General features: G+C 38.5%; 1 protein-coding gene across 2 annotated transcripts in view; it reads right to left on the reverse strand.

The window, feature by feature from the left end:
* Positions 1-3,113: 3,113 nt before the first annotated feature.
* BZW2 (basic leucine zipper and W2 domains 2) overlaps positions 3,114-21,945 on the reverse strand; it is a 51,562-nt gene continuing 32,730 nt past the window's right edge. For both annotated transcript variants that reach the window (XM_031590055.2, XM_031590054.2), the window contains exons 6-12: positions 18,005-18,140; positions 14,840-14,949; positions 12,862-13,032; positions 12,229-12,375; positions 9,841-9,979; positions 4,940-5,062; positions 3,114-3,568 (exon numbers count right to left, since the gene is read on the reverse strand). In XM_031590055.2, the coding sequence (XP_031445915.1) occupies positions 3,540-3,568; positions 4,940-5,062; positions 9,841-9,979; positions 12,229-12,375; positions 12,862-13,032; positions 14,840-14,949; positions 18,005-18,140 (855 nt within the window). In that variant the 3' untranslated portion in view covers positions 3,114-3,539. The remainder of the gene's footprint in view (positions 3,569-4,939; positions 5,063-9,840; positions 9,980-12,228; positions 12,376-12,861; positions 13,033-14,839; positions 14,950-18,004; positions 18,141-21,945) is intronic.

Consider the following 21,945-nt stretch of genomic DNA (forward strand, 5'->3'; position numbering starts at 1 on the left):
TTCATAAACTGTTAAATATTAACAGTGTAGCAGGCCATTATTTCAATATATAACCAGTGGATTAAGATGGATTAACTCAATTGCAAGCTGTGCTTTTTTTTTTTTTTAAAACAATACTACCAAGGTGGAGGAGGAACCCACTCTGTGTAAGGCTGTGGTGCAGTTACACAGAAGCAGAAATACTATATCAATGACTCCCAGATCTCTAAGCAGGGCTTTAACTGTGAAGACCACAAAACCTGACTCAATGAGTGCAGATAGAATACATTCCCTCTCCTGCAGAGCACTTGTATTGTGGAAGATTGTTTTAAAGCACTACCAATGGCTTTTTGCTTTCATAACTCAGTATGGTCTCAGAAGAGAAGACCAGAAGGGGGGGAATCACCTTCAAACTCAACGATCTCAATTTTAAAGTGCATTCTATTGCAATTTATTGCTGAGTAAAAGAAATCCTTACAATTCTGATTCCACTGACATTTCAAAATTAAATGCTGTATGTCACGTGAAAAACATTTTCTATAAAGTTATTTTTATTTTAACTTCAGCTTTGAATAATACATTTAATGATGACTTCTCTAGAATTACTAGATAACTTTTCCCTAGCAGAGAAATACTAACCTAAGGTTAGTGTTGAAGAACTGCTTAGCATTGGGATTTTTTAAATTGAGATTTGGACTCTGTGAAGGCTCTTATATAAGGATGCTTCACCTGAGAAGTTTAGCACCACCTCTACCCAGATCCTGTTTCTGGTTTTTTGCAAAGCCCAATCATCACACGTATTTGTACTGAAATTCAGTCTGATGGTAGTAGTTCTGTTTGTAGTTACACCTTCCTAGTTGACCTTCCAGCATATATTCTAAATACAATTTGAAAATACACAAGTCCACAAGTAAACTTACCTCAAACATTAAGTTGGGAAAACTGCTGAAAAATAGAAATACAGCCCAAGCAAAACTACAATATGCTTTGCTGGGGGTGGGCAAGCTGAAAGGAACTTTCAGTAGCTAAGCTTCAGACGTAGACATGAACACTGGAGATGTGGGGTATTGAGACCTGTATGGCTGAGAACTTGACAACTCCATCTGACATAGGTCCTTTCTGACCCCAGTGAAGTCTATGCTGACTGCTAGTGTAGTGCTGCACATGGCTCCTCCTCCCGGCCTGAAACACAGGTCTCAACGTGGTCAGTGGTGCCATCCTGAAAGTACCCATTTATCTCTGACCCAACCACAAAGAGATGGAGAAAATCACATCCCGCAGCTGTGATGAGTGCCTGGCTCCTAGGATCAAAGCTTCACTGAAGCACACCCTGCTGAGTGCAGCGGAGAACTTTGTCTGTGCCTGCCATACACTGGAGGCACAGATGCATTCACAACCAACCAAGCCCTGCCAGAAAGCAGCATTTGCTAGCAATGTTTTTCCTTTCCAGCAGATGGCTCAGGCAGCCCACAGCCAAGCACGTCGCAGCAGCCCATGGTGACCTCACCCACAGGTGTATGTTATTGTGTCCTTTGTGCATTAGTCTAGGTTGGCTCCTTTGAACTGAGCCTGAGTTTTAAATTACATGGAAATGTAATTTTACATACACCGAACTGAATCTTCATGCTACCTTTGAAAAGAACAATTCTGAAAGCAAAACATTCCCAGCAATAGCGGCTCTCTATCATTAACAAATCGATGCTATCACATTGCAGCTGCACTGAAGAGATCATCCCAGGTCAGCAGTGCCTGGCAGATTTATTTTCTGTAATAAAAAAAGACTGAACTGGAAAGCATCCAGTTAATTCATCAATTCTACTTTTAATACGACTGCCCTACTGTCTGCCCAGCACTGCTACAAGTTACCGGAAAGATCCACATAATGTATTTCCTCTTTCCAAAATCAATACCTGTACAAAAATAAATATTGTTCTAGATGGAAAGCTGGCATTCAGCAGCACTTCATTTCTGCTTAATGTATGCTGCTTCCTGTAAAACCAGATGCTTATTTAAAGCCACATGATCTGTGGTTTATCATGTGCTGACTTTTCCCATCAGAAAAATCTACACTGTTGGATAGCTTATTGGTTTCTAATTACAAGATACACCATTTCACTAATTAATTATGCTTTCATGCTCCCCCCCGTAAATACATAAACCTCTCTGTAGTCCTTACCAATCCAATCGCTCATTTATCATAAAGGGAATGACACAGAGCATTTTAAATAACACGTTCCTCAAGAGAAGATGAAGTGGAATGGCTTGATGCAGGCAAACTAATTCACTGCCCCAATCATTCTGGGCACAGCAGAGGGAGGAGCAAGGCAGAAGATGACTATGCAGAGTAACCTGGCCCGTGAAAAGTGAAATGGCAGCAACTGCCACCTGATGGACTGCTGTATGACAAGAGTGCAAACTGGGAGACTGAGCTACACAGGACATCACTGCTCAGCTCACATCCGTGAACACAAGCAGCTCTGATGGAGTATCAAGTGAGCATTCCCTCAATGTCAGATCTCCAACTCTGGGCTTGAGGCTTGCATGTGTGTACAACACTGTGCATTGGCTTTGTGTAAACAACATCCTAGCCAGGTCCCAGGCACTGGAGATGTAAATGACATCACATCAAGGCATAAGGGAATATTAAAGAAAGCAGGATGGATCTCTTGAGAAGTCTATACATTCATTTGCATATTTCAGTCAAATGTCTTGTAACCTGTAACATCACACAGGTATGAGTATGTCTGATTTCACACACTGTCTTCTAGTCACGCACATTTTCAAATTAATGCTTCTAAAATCAGATGCTTTTTCTCACAAAACTTAGCTATCATCAATACCTGAGTGCAGTTTGTCCTGAAAACACCGTATTATTCTACTTATTTGCATAATTTTTTTTTTTTTTACAAGCAAAATTAAGACTGCAGAGATTTGTTTCTTTGTACTGCTGCAATTAATTGAATATATCAGCAATTGCTATGGAATCTCACTCATTTGTCTACTGATGCCAAGTAACTATTGATCTTCATTTTGTGAATAAGTATGAAAACCATTTCTTAACACTCTTGTGTGTAATTTTCACTTGAGGAATTGTAAAAGTTTGGTGAATATGTAACACACCAACACCACAGAACTAAGATATAAAAGCCATTTATTCAAAAAAATGCGGTGGTGTCAAATCACATACACAAGCCAATATTGAGCTACAAACACAGACCAAACAGTTCTATAAACAGAAATTGGAGTGTTCATTACCATAGTACCTGAAAAAGACCGTTAATAAAAAGGAGTCCATAAGTATTTCATTTCACTTTTCTTATATGGCTCCTTGATGAATGTCTTTGCCTAAGTTAGAGTACAATGAGCCAGAGGTAGAGTCCCAAGAAAAGCATCTAATGCCTCAGGGCTCCATTAAAAACCTTTATTCTTCTAAACAAAAGGAAAGCCTAGCCTAAAATTTTCTGTATGACACTGAAGTAAAGCCTCTTTGCTTGAACATTATGGCATTCCCAAGTGCATTTGGCATTAACCTAGATTGAGTCTGTGCTTGTTGAACCTTCTTAGTTCTCCTCCCCTTCAGATTCTGATTCTAGAAGAAAAGAAAGGTATTTCATGTGGGTTGCACAACAATAGTGATGCAGTTCTATAAAAAAAATAACCAAATATCCTTCCAAAATTCCAATGAAAGTTTTTATCACATCTAGTACCTCGTAGGGAAAGTTAACAGATTACACAGGATAAGCCAAAAAAAGAGCCTGAAGGTCGGGTTCTACACTGTTAAACTCTATAGGGTAGTTCCTGATTGTTACAAGTTACATTCCTTCCAATTTAGGATTCCTATTCCGTGATTCTTTGATTTTAACTCACTATGAATTATTCTGTTCCTCATCTGCAGACACAGCCAACGAATATCTGAGCAGAACTGAATAAAGAATCAGCATTATTTTCTCACTCTTTTAACTTCTCCAAGTAAACTCTACTGCTACCCCTTTAACTATTTGCTCTGCAAATATCAGTCATTATAATCACACAAAGTATTAGTCTACACCAGGAAATACAGATTTCCTGCTGTACAGATATCTTATGTAATACAGCATTAAAAGCAACTTATAAGTATGAACACACAGTGTTTTTGTCTCCAAAAGCTACTTTGCATCATACTGTATTTCTGTGCATTCACCTGACAGGAAAGGGCCTTAGACACAAACATAACATGTGAGATCAGATTTCTCAAAGCAAATATGATCTGCATGTTCTAAATACAACACTTCGTTTTTAGTAGTACTGGGCTTCGTAATTAAGTCCATCTGTGAGATGAGCTATGCAAAAAAGTGTAAAAATAAAGAGGAAGAGAAAGACATACAAACAGAAGGGGAAAAATGCTTAATGTGACCAAGATTGGTAGTCCAAAATGTGAAAGGAGCCGAAAAACAGTTATGGACCAGAGAAAGCAGCTACTCTCCCCAGTAACTGCTTTAAGGCAGTAAACACAGATCATATATCTTAGCCTAAGCTTTCAGATAGAAGAAATTTCAACTGCAGTTGTATGGGCAGACTTCTGTTTGTGCAGTCAGTACAAGTGATAATAGCAAAACAGGTATTGATAGAGAAGAGTGCTAGCCATAGTGAGGCAGCACAAGTACATCAGCACATTCCACACTTGCATGGTCATTCGGTTATGTAGATATAGCTAAATATTCTTTCCTTCCTGTAGAAGCTTTAAGAATATATCTACTGACAACCAGTGCTGATGATTTAAGGAGTTAAAAGAACAACTTGAATTAACAGGCAGCAAGTGTTGTTAGGCTTCAGCATGACTGCAAACAACATGGAGCAGACATGTCTGCTGCTTTCCATTCCAAGTCTGCATACTTCATATGCCTAGCACAACTCAAATCTGGAAAAAATCTCACATTTGATTTGCCAGGAGACTACCACATTTCTTTAAACATATCCATACCTTCTTCAGCATTTTGCAGCCACTCAACAAACTTCTTCATCTGGTCAAGAAAGACGCTTTTGCCTTTAGCAACATGTGCTTCTTTATACCACTTGAGAATTGCTTCTTCACTCAGAACATCAGCTGAAATAGAGATAAGCATTTATACAGTCAATATGTATTTTAGAAGTTAGGAGATGGTGGAAGAAAGACACTGATTGTTGGTTTGGTTTTTTTTTTTTTTTTTTGTTGATTTTGTTTGGTTTTGTTTTTCAAAGGCAGCAAAAAATAAGCTAATATGATCCCAATGGAACAAGCTTAGCATTAGGCTTCAACTACAGAGTATTTGATGGACATTAGGGATTCCAAATGCAGCAAAATGTGTTAGACTTAAAATCAAGTACCAGATATTATGCTTCCATAAAGGAAAGTTCTGTGCTTATCTGCTTTAAGTGTACCACAGAAGATGGTTGATTAGAAATGTCAGAAAACAGCCTGCACATATTAGAAGTCACCACAAGAATACAATCTTTTTTCTTGCTGCTGGATCACAGACTTGTGCACAGTTTTAGAAATCTGAAGTAACAGACACCACCTGATTGCACAATTTAGAGAACTAATAGGGATTTTTGACATCATTATCACCTAAAGCTTTATAAAATGCATTACCCAAAAAGAGTAAGACCACCATTTAGACTGCCCATTTTAAGGAACTGCTCAGCTGACATTTTTGTCAAGTATCAACAACAACATAACTATCAATGAGGGAACGTGAGACTGAGTAAAATTCAAAATAAAGAAATCCTAACAAACAGCAAGGACACTTATTGTTTCCAACAGATGTAAATTTAGGTCTAGCAACAGACCTTTAGCCTCGAGAACAAAGCTTCTGTGATCCAGCCAAGCCAAATATCTCAGTAATTTATGGCTGTGGAGACAAAATCTGGGATCCACAATGGCATTTTGGCAGTTACAAAATGCAGGGGAAGACCAAAAAAAAAAAAATCAAACTGTATTTGTTCTATAAAAAGACAGCTTTCTGCATCTCATTAAAATTTCCATTCTTCTTGTCTTTGAAGAAAATTACCCTTCTTTGCTCTGCAAAATCAATACATTTATTTTGAATGCTTTCCTGTTTCCTCAAACTCTTTGGTATCATCCCACCAATTTGGCATTCGTTTGCTTAAACGTGGACCCTGACCACCAATTTCTCTGTAACCTACAACAGGTTACAACAGATGTTGCCGTGAAGATAATGCGGCAAACTGACATAAGTGACACCAAAACTCCAAAGCATCTGACTGAATTGGACTGAGAGTAGTAGTATTCAATAGCACATGTGCTGTTGAATAACAAACAGATGGAAGCAACCTGGGATACATTTGAACTTCATCAAAACTAACCTAAGACATCCCACAATAACTGAACACAAAACACCTCCCTGAAAATTTGGATTTCAGTCAGTGCATGCAACTGTAAGTTACCTCATCCCTCAGACACTTTTCCAAAATAAAATCTCTTCTGCAGTTTGCTGTAATTGACAATAAGCTGAAAATACAAGGAAAGCAAGACTGCACCAGCTGTTGTTTTTCACTACATCAGCTGCGCACTTAGAGAACTCTAAGAGTGACACAAACCTTTCTGAAATCCCAACACAGTGAAGTTTTCCTCAACATTAAAAGAAACACTGGAACTAAGAAAGGTTTTTACTTTGCATTAAATACTTGCCAGCCATCTTTAACAGCATCTCAAAAGCATTATGGCATTTAAGAAAGCCAGATTTTCATTGAGCAAGCTTAGAATGCATTTCACAAGGTCTCCTGTGAAGCTGGAACTTAATCCCTCTATGTAAATCCTTTTCTTGATTTACAGCCTATGAGCTTTAAGGGTATGCTGCCAAAGAGGAAGAAGAAAACTTACCTCTTCCCCCTGCTCAAACCCAATCTGATAACAGCAGCATACAATCTCCCAACGTGCCTTGAGGATTAAAACAATCTCAGTCAGGTGGATGAAGAATTTGCCTGTATATAACAACTCCATAGCAATAAGCCTCCTACACTAATGGAGGAGAAAGTTTTCAATTACAAAAAGGGCAAATGCAACTCTCCTTTCATTACTGAGCAGTATTATCTGAACTACATTCATGCCTCCAGTGCTCAAATAAGCACTCCTGTCAGCACTGAGATGCTCAACTAAACAATCAAGCAACGAGATGAGTTAATCGTACCTCTAGGTTTCTATGAAGCAATAGGAACACTGAGGGGGATGGAAGGTGGAAAGTTTCTTATCAAACTTGATTATAGATAGATTTTTAACAGCTGAACCTGAACTCCTGTGGTTTGTGGGCATGTGCACCCCAGTTTCACTGCAGTCCCAGGTGGTTCTCCCGCACATGCAGCCAACTACCACTCAAGTCATCCACTGCCAAAGCCTTCAGGCACAGCCATCTTGAAAGGCACAGTTGCAGAGCAGAGACTCAAGAGAGCCCAGAAGTTAAGTGGAACATTACTTGAAGTTTAGGTCATGACTTTGAACTAAATCACCCAGTGTGAATGCACTTCTGTTTTTAACTACATAGCTGCATGCTTTCAGCTGCCAACACAATTCACAAATTTCAGCTCCTCTACTGCAGATAACTCATCCTGCAGGACAGTCTTAAAGCAAGAGCTCTTTCAGTACAAGAAATGTCACCCGCTGTACAGTTATAGTCTTTATTTTTTTTTTTCCCCCTGGGAAAATTTTGTACTTGGTATCAAGAAATGGTATTTGAATAATGAAGACTAAAGATAATTTTATTCCAAAAAAACCTACCAAAGCCTGTCTGTCAAGTGGAACTTGAATATTCAGTTCTTTTAAGTGTAAGATTCCTACTATTCAAGAAAGTCTGCATCTTTCATGATGGAAAACTGGAAGGATTGAAATGGAAGATGTTGAACGCACTCTTAAGAATAGTCATAGAACTAAATTTGTCAAAGCATGGGTGACATTTAGTGCCTAACATCACTGATGATCATCTTTATGCCCAGGAAACACTCACTCGTGATGAGTAATAGGCAATAAACTGTCCACATGCCTGCTGGTAAATAGCTGCACTTCTGCTATCCATCCACAGATACTCCAGATGCCTCCATTTGTCACTAGAAAAAAGTCACAAGGTACTCTGAAACCTCTCCAGATCCTACACAAGTCACCATTGAAGCAGAACAGGAAGGGCAACACAAGCATCTGCTGTTCCCTCACTGCCAGCATAACTATTAATAGTCAAGGAAGCCCCTAAAAGCTAACATGAAACATAAGATATGCTATCATCAGCAAAGAATCTGTGGTAAAGCATGTCTCTCTAAAGGAACTGGATGGCTTGTTTCTAGTTGGTAGGTCGGAGCCAGGAGAAGGAAAGGGTGAGAATCACCAGCACCAAAATGAAGCAGAGGCAGGCTTCAGTCCCCATTTCTGACTGATATCTTCCTTATAGCTCTCAACAAACCAATCATGAGCAGCGAAAGCATGATAGATGGGGGAGAAATAAGAGTGGGATGACTAGTGTTCCCAGAATCTTTCCTGGTTAATTCAGAAGCATGTCCTGACCTAATGTACACAGCTTGCTTGATTCTAAAGCTGCCCTAAAACAGATGGAGCTGATGACTTTCTCACTCTGTCCAGGCTCAGAGAGATCCCACTGCTATTGGCTGTAACATCAAGCTCACAACTGCTAGTAGGAACAGTATATCTACCAATCAGGCAGATAAAATAACTTTGAAAAAACTTACAAAACAATTCTGAAAGGAGTCTTATACGAAATTATTTGTTTCTACCATCACTCACTGTTCAAATGCACAGCCACTGCAGTGCTCATTTGCAAAGCACAAAGTAAATTCTCTTTTCCAAAGAGAGCTCAATATTAAGTACTTGCAGCAGGTTGCACTCGATCACTGAGGCCACAGGATATTGACACAAGGATTGAAATAAACCTCTCTCATTCACTTGCTACACCTTCTGAAGCCATTAAATTATTTTAACAATCTGAACTTGTTTGCCTTGAATGTGTACTGGACACAACAGAGTGAACTAAGATCAATACTGGGCTGCTACTCCTGCTGATTTTTCTCCTTCAAGTATTTATAGCAAGAATGTCAGAACAAACTGTTCAGCACTCACCCATTATACACAGTACAAAATCATTAGACTCTGACAACCTGATCTGAATAGACTTGCTAAGAAAGTCAATTTCACAATTAAAAAATAAATCCCTCACTATGACACCTGCAAGAAGAAAATGGAAAAGTAAAAGCATAAGGAAAGCTATATTCTGGCAGAGGTAATAAAATAATCTGAAAGATCTTCCTGAAAAGAGGATTTAACTCCTCCTAAATTTCTTAAAAGCAAGCTTCAATATTTTTATGTCTTATTTTATTTTACTATTACTTTTACAGCTGCCAGAAATTGAATTTTTTCATAGACCTAGTTTTCCATTAGGACAAAAGCCCACTCAGACTGCAGACACTGCTGAGATCCTGCTCATGCTACCTCACTGCAATAAAAATGCAATAGAAAAAGAAAGGCTCGATTTGACTTTTCCTGCTGCCACATGCACCTTTCAACTAAGAAAGCATACAATATTTTAGAGTTCAACATAATCATTGAGCATGCAGTTATCTACAGAATACCATTTCCTTTTACATCACAGGTGAGCAGTCGGCATAAAGAGTAACTATGCCACTGGATAATGACTTATGAGGGCAAAATTAAGGTCTACCTACAAAGGAGATATTCAAGGGATCTCTTTCTGATTAACTGCTTCTAACAGTTCATTCCTGCCTGTCATGCACGTCCATAGTGTGCTTAATAACTTAGTACAATGTGGTCAAGTCAGTGCCAGGTCCAATGTCCATGCAAAGTATATAGTAGCACATATATACTTTTACCTTTATAAAAGAGTACCACTATCTTCTGAAAGGCTTTCATGAAGTGGATGTTGTCATAACAGTACTCCTGCACTTTCTGGAGAAGGATTAACTCCGACTGGCCTTGAGTGCTGAAGACAGCAAGCAGGGGGGCATATTGCTGAAAGGAGGACAAGGTAAGACAAAATGCATGTTATGTTTAAGACAACATGAAAAGCATTTTTCAGAATTGAAGGGAAGATAAATTACCTTTAATCTTCAGATCCACTGACCAAATATATGCTAACGGTACTATTTAAAATGTTCTTACACTGATCAGATCAGTCCTTCTTTGTTTTCAGAAACGAAGTTTGGCATTTTTCAGCTGGATTTGCAATGGCTTGATATAATGGGGCAGATCTATAATATTAGGGCTCCCAACAAATGTGACTAGAACATAGCTAACACCACAGATTGAGTTCTTCCATTTCAGACAGGTATATGTATATTTTCAGAAACAATTTATTATTTTGAAAAAAACATGGTCACATTCATGGAGGCTTTAGGCAAGCCTCCTCCTTTTCCCCTTTTGGCTCTTTACTCATCCAGCTGTTATCTGATCAACTTGTAGGAAGGCAGGGCAATATACACTGCAGTTTATGTCTATTCAGTAGCATCAACAGAGCCCAATTCCATTCACAGATCTGTGATCTGCAACTGCCTGTAAAAAAAATCCTAACTTTTCAGTTTAGAAATAAGAATTCTTCATATTGCCACATTTGATTGACTTGCTTCACATTCTTTTGTAACTCGATAACTGGTATAGACATACAATTGAAAGTGTCAGAAGTGTCTAAATAACTAAAGCAGCATAAAATTATATTCCTCTTATCACTGACTAAGGGAAGCTGCATTATCTTCCATTTGCCTCAAGTTATGCTGCAACGGGTCAGCAGCTTCAGTGCCACAATGCTGAGACCACAACTGCATCTGTAGTCTGAAAGTGTCTAGAGAACTCTCCCATCCATGAGAATGTCTTTTCTCCAAATCAGAAGTGGCCTAGAGGTTAATAATATTTATACAAAGCCAGCAATGTTTCTCTTCCCAGTATTCAAATATTCCAATAACAAACGTTTGTAATTTGCCCTGCAGTACTAGATAGCAATCAATAGATACTTTCTTACAGCTCAAGACATATGATCCATCGTTACATCAAAAGAACAAAAGAATCTCTCTCTTCTGCAAACTCTTATTCTTCCCACTATTACTTGAGTCACTGTGGCTGGAGAAGACTACAGGGCATTCAATTTTACCATCAAAGACTACACAAAATCTCAAGTGACTACATTTCTAGCATGACTGTTGCTCTTGAAAAACCAAATTCATATGAAAGGACAATAAGTGCAGGGGCCAAACCAACATGGGAACATGGTTCAGATGTAGAAATCCATCAGTACAAAGAGGAGGAATTCTATCGAGCTTAAGATCCATGCTGCCATAAGAATAAAGGTACTCATTGCTCCGATGGTTTCTGTCTTTGGGTAAACATTTGCAGTTCTGGATATGAAGGAGCACTCTTTTGTTCATAGCTTAACAGCTTAAATGGACTAAATTTGCTGAAGATCTTCTCTTCCCTTGTTCTGATTTCAAGTCTCTTGCACTGCAATTCTTTCAGATTTGACTGAAGAACCATGAATACAGAGTAATCAGTCACTGCTATGGTTCCACACCCACCTCCCTTCTTCCCAAGGTCATAAGAGCTTTTGTATCAATAAATAACTGATACTGCAATCCGTCATCTGGCTTTCCGTACATTCAGTTCTCTTATCCAGAGTGCCTCACTTAGAGAGTAACTCTACAGAGAGTACAATACAGTGCAGAAACTCTCAAGTCAGTTCCTGTCTTATTAGTTTAGAAGTACCTACCCAGCTCCCAGGGTCAACACCAGCTAGACACATTTCATAGGTTCTGAACTCAGCAGTCTTGCATGGATCTAACCAGCTTTGTTCAAAGACAGGTGTCTCTTCATCACGCCTCCCAAAATATCTTTCCTTCCGGCAAAGACATTGCAAAAATAATTCCAGTAGGCTTACTAGTCAGGTCAGCGCAGCTCAGAGTCTCAGCAATTGTTCAGAACCAAGCCCCAGGCAAAGAGCCTCAGCACACTGAGAACACATTGCAGAGGCACTCAAGCTACAACCACCTCAGTTTGCCCTGGTTCTCTAAACTTAGGAGACATAGTACAGCAACTCAGAATTTGAACAACCTCATTTTTGCATTCCTGTGACTGAAGAAGGGACATGACACTGTGCGGTATCAGTTAGCCCTGAAGACCAAATTTCCTGTATTTAAACAGGTAAAACTTGGCAGCTATAGAATGTATTTTGTTATTTCATAGCAGGCCTTTCCCCTCTTCATTCATGCATGTACCTTTAGATGTTTGAGGGCTTGCTCCGCAACCAGCTCTTCTTTCTTGTTCCATTCCACAGCATTCATTACACAGGTCCACAGGAGACCAATCACTGCTGGCTCAGGCAGCTCATTTCTTTTCATTTCCTCTTTTACATAAAGCACCATCTGAAGCATGAAATACAGTGCTGGCTTTAGCAATGTTTCCAGTCAACCAGTAGAAAATCTGCCTTATTAAGTACTTGCACAAGTACTCTGCACACAAGTACAAACGGCAAATTGGTATAGAAATAACAAGAATCAAATTTAGAACAAGAATAAAAATGAAGCACTGAGAATGTCTATCCTCAGCAACATTACTATTAATGGAGTATAAGTTTTCTCCTTCCTGCCCAAGCTGACAGTTAACAGTTAGATGAATTACTTTCTCATCAAGCAGAACTAAACATAAAAACATCGCTAACTGCATTTGTAAACCCACAGGGTGTTTTCTTGCCTTCATCTGTTGAAACCACTGACTGAATTTATCAATAAATTAATTTAAAGAAAAATAGAAGTAGACTTTGAGGTATCCACATCTGTTCCTCTCTACTTACTGTGTATTTACGTCTTGGACTATGTTTATATAAACAGAAGTTGTAAAACACTCCTTACCTCCTTAATTGGGCATTCCTGAGAGAGACGTTCTTGTAGCTCTTTTTGAAGTTCTTTACGAGTCCCCAGTGACTGCTGAACTCTAAGAAAATCTGAGAGCTCTTTTAGACCTGCTTCAGTGAAATACTTGGCAAAATGATCCACATTCTGCCGGTTGGCAGGAAATAGCTCCTAGAAGTACAGGAATACTCTGTGTTAAATAAGCCATGAATGAGGGCTCTTGACAAAATGGAAGGAACAATTTCAAAGAGTGAACACTGAATCATCAGTTACTGTTCTATTAGCAGTAGAAAAGTCAACACTCCATTCACATTACTGTATCGTTATAGCAGAGGAAAGAAATTATGGTCAGTTATACAAAAAAAACCCAAAACAAAAAATAACAACCCAACACCTGTTCTACGTTAAGGGCACCTACTTACAAAGAGCCATCAGCTTAAGATGGCGCCCAAAACAGTTGAGCATTTTCCAAACTCTGAATCTTGTAGTGAAAGCACAAATGAATAATGAAAAAGCCATTATATGCTAAGCACATTTACTGTGTCCTCCCAGGGATCACACACGTTCACTCTCAGCAATACTCAACTTGCCCAGGCACGCTAGCCTAAATACTGCTATTCTGCTGAGCAATGATTACCACTAATGCATCAGGTAAAGATCACTGTATCTATTAGGTACACTGTTAACATTACCTTATCATCACATTTCAGACTCAAATAAACAGTGTATCTATGATTTGTTAAGTCCAGCTACTTTGAAAAATTAAAATGTTGCTTAAAAACTGCTAGAGCATGCCCCTATCTTGACAAGGATTCAAAGGTATTTGCTTACATTGTAACTCTTGTGGAATGAACAGCTGTCTGTTCTTCTCCCCCTGCAGGGGACTAGAGACCCTCTATTTGTTTACTGAAAAGCAGTTTAGGAAGAAACTTCCTCAAGGCATCTATGCTAGGCAACAGCAACTGACACTTGACAGTTCTTTAATACAGCAGCGGAATGAGAGCCAGCAGCTGAATGCTTTACTCACTAAATTTCAAAATAGAAATAAGACAATTGGCTTTTCTCCTTCCTCTCTAATAAATGGTGTAATTAGCCCATTTTCCAGCTTTGCTGCAATTTATTTATCATTTGGACTGAAAATCAGATACAAACTGAAGAAAGCAAGGGGTGTGGGAGGCTGCTCTGCTTTTGAAAGATTCTTGCTTAATCACACATTACTGCCATAGAAACAGGAAATAGCGCTGAAATTCTCTAGGCAGTACCACACAGGATACAGCACGTCTGATCGGATTATCACAGCAACCTTTCTGAAGATTAAAACTACTGATCTTCAGAAACACACTAGCAGGGAAAGGCACATGACACTGCTCCATTTCACACACACTAAACACTTCAGACCACTGCTACAAACCCAGAACGCAGGTTTTGAGACAAAAGGTTGGAAAGCTTTCCCTGTGCTGCTTCCACTAGTTCTGCTGTCAGCACTGCAGGACCACTTATGCTACCAAAGGGCTGCTGGCTTACTCTGCTGTCTTTATACTATTCAAACACCATCACCTTGGAAAGCTATATATGAATCATTTTCTGATTAAACAAGCTTCTTGCATCTTGTTTCTTATTTACCATGGTGGAAAAAAAATTACAAGAAGAAAAGAAAAAACCTTCACGCAGTTGCTGGTGGTGTGTTTTGTTAGCAGTGGTTTAGAAAGAAACAGTTCCCAAGCCCCACACATTCAGCCTTTTGGAAGGCATTTAACTACAGGAAAAACAGACAAAAGGTAGATATGCAGTATTTAATGCTCCTGAACATGTTCCAGTGCAACACAGCCATAACAACACTGTTGTGATTCAATATATTTTGAAAATACTAAGGTAGTCTAGGGGGAGTAAACATGCTTAAAGAAAACTATCACCTGCATTTTATTTCCCTCCCTTCCTCAATAGGAGAAAAAGATTAATGAAAAGATATTATACTTACTAGCAATCTCTTATCAAGGTTGGCTTTTCTTAAAGCAGAGGTAACAGAATTGGCATCTTTCTCTGCCATCCATGCTTTAAAAAGTTTTACAGCAAAAGAAGCTGCAATCCCTGTTTGAAAAAGTACACAAAACATGTTTCAGCAACTTTCAACACAAATGAGAAATTGTTACAGCAATCCATTATGGAATGAAAATACACTTATCACAACAGGACTAAACATGTGGAACTAAAGTGCACTTTTTTTTCTTTAATGCAGCACTAATTTTCCGAGTATGTTGCACTGCCTTAAAAGCTTTTTTTACCTATCCAAATTTAACTGTGGAAAGACTTTGCCTGCAATTAATTTCTCTACTTCTGCATCTTACAGATGATGTTTAAAAAAACAGAAAGTTTTCTATGTTAAATCAGCTAGGAAACGAAGGCACGTAATAACAAAGGACAGGCAGGAGTAAGAAACAACTTCACAACTTCAAGGCAGCTGATTGTACCACATCCTCCCACACAGTATTTAATAGCTGGTTGGACCAGGCACAAATACTATTTTAAAGAAGAAAAATTCCTTTCCTCAAGGCACAACTTAACATTTTCTGTATGAAATCGTAAGAAAAACCACCACGACCACATCTTCATTTCCACAACCTGTAGCTTTCCCAGAGGAACCTAAGCTAAGCACCAGCCCCACACCTCCTGCCTCTTTTCAACGTGTATTTCTCATGCACCTCCACAGCTCTGTTCCAGCTTCTCAGCTGCAAGCCAGTTGAAAGGGAGCTGCAGTGCTGTGGAACTGGAGACACAGTTCCCCCCCTAATGATGTGGTCTCCTGTAGGCCAGTTATGCTTCTCCATACCACATTCACATTAACATTTACAGTACTACTGAGAGCAGTCCTGATAATTTTTTGTTTTGCCTCCAAAAAGTCCTGAAACTCTGTGAGCTGCACAGTTCCCCCTGATGCAAAGTAGCTTAGTCACTCTTACCCACTTAACTGATTGATAACCATTCTTTTTATTCTTAGGATACACTGACTAAATGAGTCACTAAACAAAAATGGAATTGATTAATCCCCAGGCAGCACTAACTTCATTAACATCCATTACGGATCTTGACTGTTATGACAGTTTTGCCAACCTTATTTCAAGAGCTCAGTAGTGAGGCACGATCCTTGGAGAAGTACTACATGAAACTCTGATGTGTGATGACATTAAAGAACAGCTAAAAATGCCACTTTGGCTCATTCACATATTGTGCAGAAGATTCCAAACGAAAGGAGCGTGATAAAAGCTATGAGCAACTAGTCAAGATTGACAAAGCCTGTTTGACTATGAAGGAACCTAAGAATAAAGTTCACCTGCAATTCTAACCTGCAAACACCATTCAGCCTACCTGAAATGAACATTTGCATTCCAGAGCTGTGGGCGAACTTGATGAAAATAAAGGCATTTGTAGCTAGAAATCGTTATCCACAGCCTATATGTACTACACAGTACTTGTAAAGCTGTGACAATATAACCTCTTCATATCAGAGGGCAGATAATGCAAACAAAATGCCCCCAAAGCAGCACCTCTCAGCAAGCAGTGCCTAGTAGCACACATGTTGGATTTTGGCTTGAAACACTTACTAGATCTCAGTAATATCTACACTACAGCTTTTTAGGTCACATGCTACTTTCTTATGAAAGGAAGCATGGAACAGCAAGAAATACAACCAGCTGCAGAAGAGCATGCCAGTAACAGAAAAGCACTCATTCTCAGACCACTGGGATGGTGACCAAATCAAATGGAACTGTCTTTGCCACCAAATACCTGTGCCCTATGTCCTTTTTCAAGTCATTTTCTAGACTATTCACATGTTGCCACTGTCTTTTCCTTTAAAATAGCTGTGCTGTTTTTTCAGGGCTTTTTTTTTTTTTTAATCCATTATCTATCCCACTGGTAGAAAGCAACTTCATCCATTCATTTTATTGTTTATCCCCAGTGCGTTTTTTCATTTGCATTAGTGTGAATGTACACTTAGATACACAGACAAAGACGATTAAATTCTGGCAAATGTTTAGAGCTCCGAAAAATACCATTTCACAATATGAATGCAGTTTTTCTAGCATTCTTGCATGAAATATCAAGTATAAAATACAACCAGTTACTTGAGTATTAAAAATTTGAGTTTCCAGATGCATTTTGTGTTGCCATATTTATAAACAGAATTTGATCTAAAAACATGGCACTCCCGTCACACTAAGATGTGATTAGTACTTTTGTTTGAATTTTTCTCCTACTTTAATTCTGCTCCCAAAAGCTGTGAATGATGACAGAGCAAAACAGCAGCTGTGGCTTTTCTTTCTGCAGCATTTAGAAAACAAATGCATACTGCATGCAAGAATGGGAAGTTAGAATCTTTTTTAGATTAGATTTAACTAATAAGTAACTTTCAAAAAAGATTTCATGAAAACTGTGCAACACTGACAGTGCATCTGCAATTATTCTAAGCAGTCAGGAATTGACAAGAATTATTATTTTTCAAATGTTTGTCTGATAAAGACTCCAAAGTAGAAGACTATAGATGAATAACAGAAACCTTCCAAAGCAAGGAAACACCATCCACTCCCCTATTCAAAAAAGCCTGCAATGAAACAACTCACCCAGTCCCCCCCCTTGCTCTCAACACCAAAAAACAAAAACAAACAAAAAAAAACCTTGTTGCAAAAAGGCATTAGTATCCTAAGATTGAAAGATTTATTACTCATCACATGGTAAAGATGAGTCCACGGGAGAAGCTATCAAGCAACCATTACTTGGCAAAACTGAGGGCTTTAACTCTTCCTTTCTGCAATGTCCATTTGGGCTATCTGTGCTCTGTTCCACTTCACACTCACAGGACATTAGCAACACTTGTAAACAAAAAAAAACAGCAGTAGCTTATCTAAGGAACAGATATTACATTTCATGCTTGTATTTGCGTTGGTTTTGCTTTTTGTTGTTGTCATACTACTTTCCACTGCCCTCGTTAGATCTCAGAAAGTACACTGGCCTTTGCTGTCTTTATGTGCTTCTGCTTTATAATCTCACTTACTGAACAGCGACAGGCTTCCAACATACAAAATATGGCACAACAGAATACGTCTCCAATTAAAACTACTATGAGATAAAAGTTCATTTAGAAAATTACCTTCTTTGACTATGTTGTCAGTGAAGAGGCTTGTTAAAATGGTAGCAGGAAGAGTCCCATTGGCTAAAAGGATTCCAGAAAGCATCGCCAATTTTGTCTGTTCTGTTTCAGAGAAGGCTTTAAGGAACAGCAGGAGCTGTGGGTTAGACAAGATAAAACAGATACACTTGAGCCATTGGCAACAGTAACAGGTAGAGATGAATATTCATGGCTAGTTAATTTTTTGTTTCTTAACAAGTCCCACTGTAACTTCAAGCAATCACATCAAAATCTGTCCTGAAGCACTACAGTGCCATTCCACTGACTAATTAGAATTTCCATAAGGATACAAGCATGTGGAATACTGCCTTACTCAGTGACACAAGGTCTGTCTTCAGCAAATAAGTGTTACATACGTGGTTAAATAAAAATGCTTGCTAAAGGCTTAACGCTCACTGAAATTAAACTCAGAAACACAGGTTTGCTGATTTCAACAGGATGACAGGAGCCTGCCCATTCACATCATTAGATTTTGGAACAGAAGGAACTACGTTATTACTCATGCAAATAACAATATGAGAAAGTTCCACATTCTTCCTTCGGAGAAGGGAACACAGCACATTTCTGGACTTAAAGATGAATTTACTCTGCTAATTCCATTTGTCACCACACCTTTTTTCCTTCTCCAGAAGGCAAGATGCAATCAAAGCACAGGAGCTCATTTTGATGGGAAAACTGCACCCAGTTCCCACATTAACTGTACCTCATTAGTAATACCTATGCATAGAAAAGACAGAATATCAGATATGTCCCTGTACTTGTATGTTACTACAGACAGTGACAGCTCTTCTCCAAGATACCCAAAGAGTCCATCATTAACTGTAAATATTTGAGTGCAATATTTTAAAAGATCCATGTAACTAATGAAGTGAGTTCTAAAAAGACACATGATGTTGTATGAACAACTCTGCTCTGTACCAGCAAACAAAACAGAAAAGCTCTTCTTATTCATGTGGCAGTACTTACATAATATCAGTTTTAAATTATAGCTTACACGAGGCTGAATGATTCAGTCACAGACTTGTCAGTTGGCTTTTTAAGTGGGATGCAGCCAAATGATTGCAATAGTTTTAGCCCAAAAGAAGAAATATAAAAAGATAAAATCTTAAAGTGCAATTTTATTTCAACAAACTGTAACTCAATCAAAAGAAGGGGTGCAGACAAATTGAACTGTTATTTTTAAATACAAAGATGAGAAGCGGGCACTATGCTGTATTTTCAAATGTAGAAATTAATTCCGTGTACAATAATGGGGCTACTCTGAATGGGAAAAAATCAACATAATTTCCACTGAAATTCAAAGTAAACCTAACAACAACAACAAAAAAGATAACTGGAAGCTCAGGAACTCAAGTTTTCTTTACACAAGCTGTGATCAGCAGCACTGGACCAAAAAGATGACTGCATGAGAAAAAAAATATTTAATTAGACCTTCTGATCTTTACTGTAAGCACTGATAACAAGACTGACTGAAGAGGGAACAACTTCACAGTTTTGTATAGCCCACTTAACTCTTACTACTTCTGCTCCCATACAAGCAACAGATAAAGATTTGGATTAGTGGTCACACGGGCTACTTTAATGCCATAAATCAGGTCCTGATTAATTCCTGATGCATAACCTACATTGGACTGTGGCAGTAACAAGCAGACCATGAACAGAGTTGTACCAATTTATGTCAGATTATGAAAACAGTAGCACCAGTAAATCCAACTGCAAAGCGAGATATGCCACACAAGGTGCAAGAATATCCCAACAGAAGAACAATTTATCCACTCCAGTTTTGAGAAATCTGTAATTGTTCAAATGACCTGGAAGATATGAAATTTATGAAGTCCACAGCCTCCTCCTCTTCCCTTTTCGTTGAATCGTGCTTCCAGCAAGTCTTAGAATGAATTTAAATTATGATGTTCTTTGAACTTTACCCAGCTGCAATATCTTCTGAGCAGGAACAAGGCCTTCCATAGGTCCCTCAATGCTTTAAGTACTGTTGGTGCTACCAACATAATTTGTTCTACTATTTTTGAAAAGCAGCTCTATTAAACTAATATGTGCCATTTTCTGCTGTTCAAGGATATTATTCCATACTTTCAAGTAATTTAGGGGAAGACTGAGTTCTGGGACAAATCAAAGCCTTTAAATGACCCCTTCAGAAATCATCTCAAAAAACAGAACACTTAGCTCAATGCTGCTGTTACAGGTTTTTATTACTGATTAAGAGCTCTTCTTTTACCATCACTATTAAAACCTGCACAGGAAAATCACAAAGCATTCAAGTTACCTCAGAACAGTAGCAAACCACCCACAAAATGTTCCAGGCTGATACTTCCCTGCTATTACACAAGTACTGGTATTACTGCTTTCGTTACAGATTGATTCTAAGCATGAAATGCACGATTCTGGCCCACAGTTCTATATTTCTGGCATAGTTATAAGAACTCCTGCCTATTTTAGTGGAAGTTTAGAATACCTAATAAGCACAAGACTAGACTTTATATGCACTCTGTGTTATTTTTTCTTTTACAGAGAAGTCTATTAGTCACAAATTCTAAGCATAAAAATTACACACAAGTAAAGGTATGCATATAACAAAAAAATGGTGTTTTTACTCTTCTCTTGCAGTATTACAATCTTGATAGTGAAAATTAAGGAATTCTAGGCACACAGCAAACAAGATACCTTTTTTTATTATCATTATCTGAAGTGGTCTGTTGCTTTTGTGTTTGACAGTTTGTTGCAGCTGTAGACAGTCTTGACAGCAATTGTCAGCAATGGGAAGGCATCTAACATCATAGTACATACCTGATGATCGACTTTTTGCTGGCTAGAAGCCTCTATATTTACTCCACATTTGGTATCAAAATGTTATCTTCCTTTTCCAAATCTATTTATGTTTACTTTCATTAGGAAAACAGGAACACAAAGAACGAACCTCATCTCTCCCAGTTCTTTGGATATCCCAATGTAACTCAAATAGTACAAGGGCTGCTGCAAGAGTAATGCCTCCTATTTTATTATGCTGGCCTACAATATCAAAGGCAGATGCTGGTGGTATGGCAATAGAGGTTCAGCCTTCCTGCCAATATCCTATTACATTTTGTTGCTGTGTGACAGAGGAACAGTCTGACAGAATGGCACCTGCCATGGAAGCGTGTATGAAGCAAAGGTGTGGAAGTGAAATCCTCCATGTGAACACAATTGCACCCACTGACATTCATTGATGTCTGCTGAACACTTTTTGGAGAGCAACCAGTAGATGACAGAGTAGTGAGGCAGCGGGTGGTGAAACACTAGAACAGGTCACCTTCACTAGTGCAGATTCATACGAGCATGGCATGCAGGCTCTTGTTCATTGCTATTGCCAATGGTGCTGCCCATGTTGAAAAAGAGCATTTTTTAACCAAGAATTTGCTCCATCAAGTAGTGTAACTGTGCTCTTTGGATCTGTTGTAGTTTTCATGGAAATAAACAGGAGGCATTACTTTCAGAGTAGCCTACATATTTACCAGTGCTAAGACCAAAAAATACTTACCCATACATTACCACAATTTTCATAAAAGCAAGAACTATACCGAATTCTTCTTGAAAATGCCTAAATAGACAGCCAATAATACTGCAGACTTCATCTACTGATCTGAACAGAAATTTACAGAAAAGATGAACACAAATTTGGAGCCATCAATTTTACTTAAGTTTTGTAAAACACTGTCAGAGGTCTACGCAGGAACAGAGGCTGAACAGAACTCATATGTAAGATGGCTACATTAAAAAATAGCAGGTGAGCAACACGCTTAAATATCACCTCCTTCTGTTGAAATTGCTTAATTTTGATAATTAAGTAATTACGAAATAAACATTTGGATATACAGTTTGCTTATGTCATTAGAAGAAGGAACAATTTA

This window comes from Phasianus colchicus, chromosome 6 (genome assembly GCF_987193195.1).
Source record: "Phasianus colchicus chromosome 6, bPhaCol1.hap1.1, whole genome shotgun sequence".
Classification (NCBI taxonomy): domain Eukaryota; kingdom Metazoa; phylum Chordata; class Aves; order Galliformes; family Phasianidae; genus Phasianus; species Phasianus colchicus.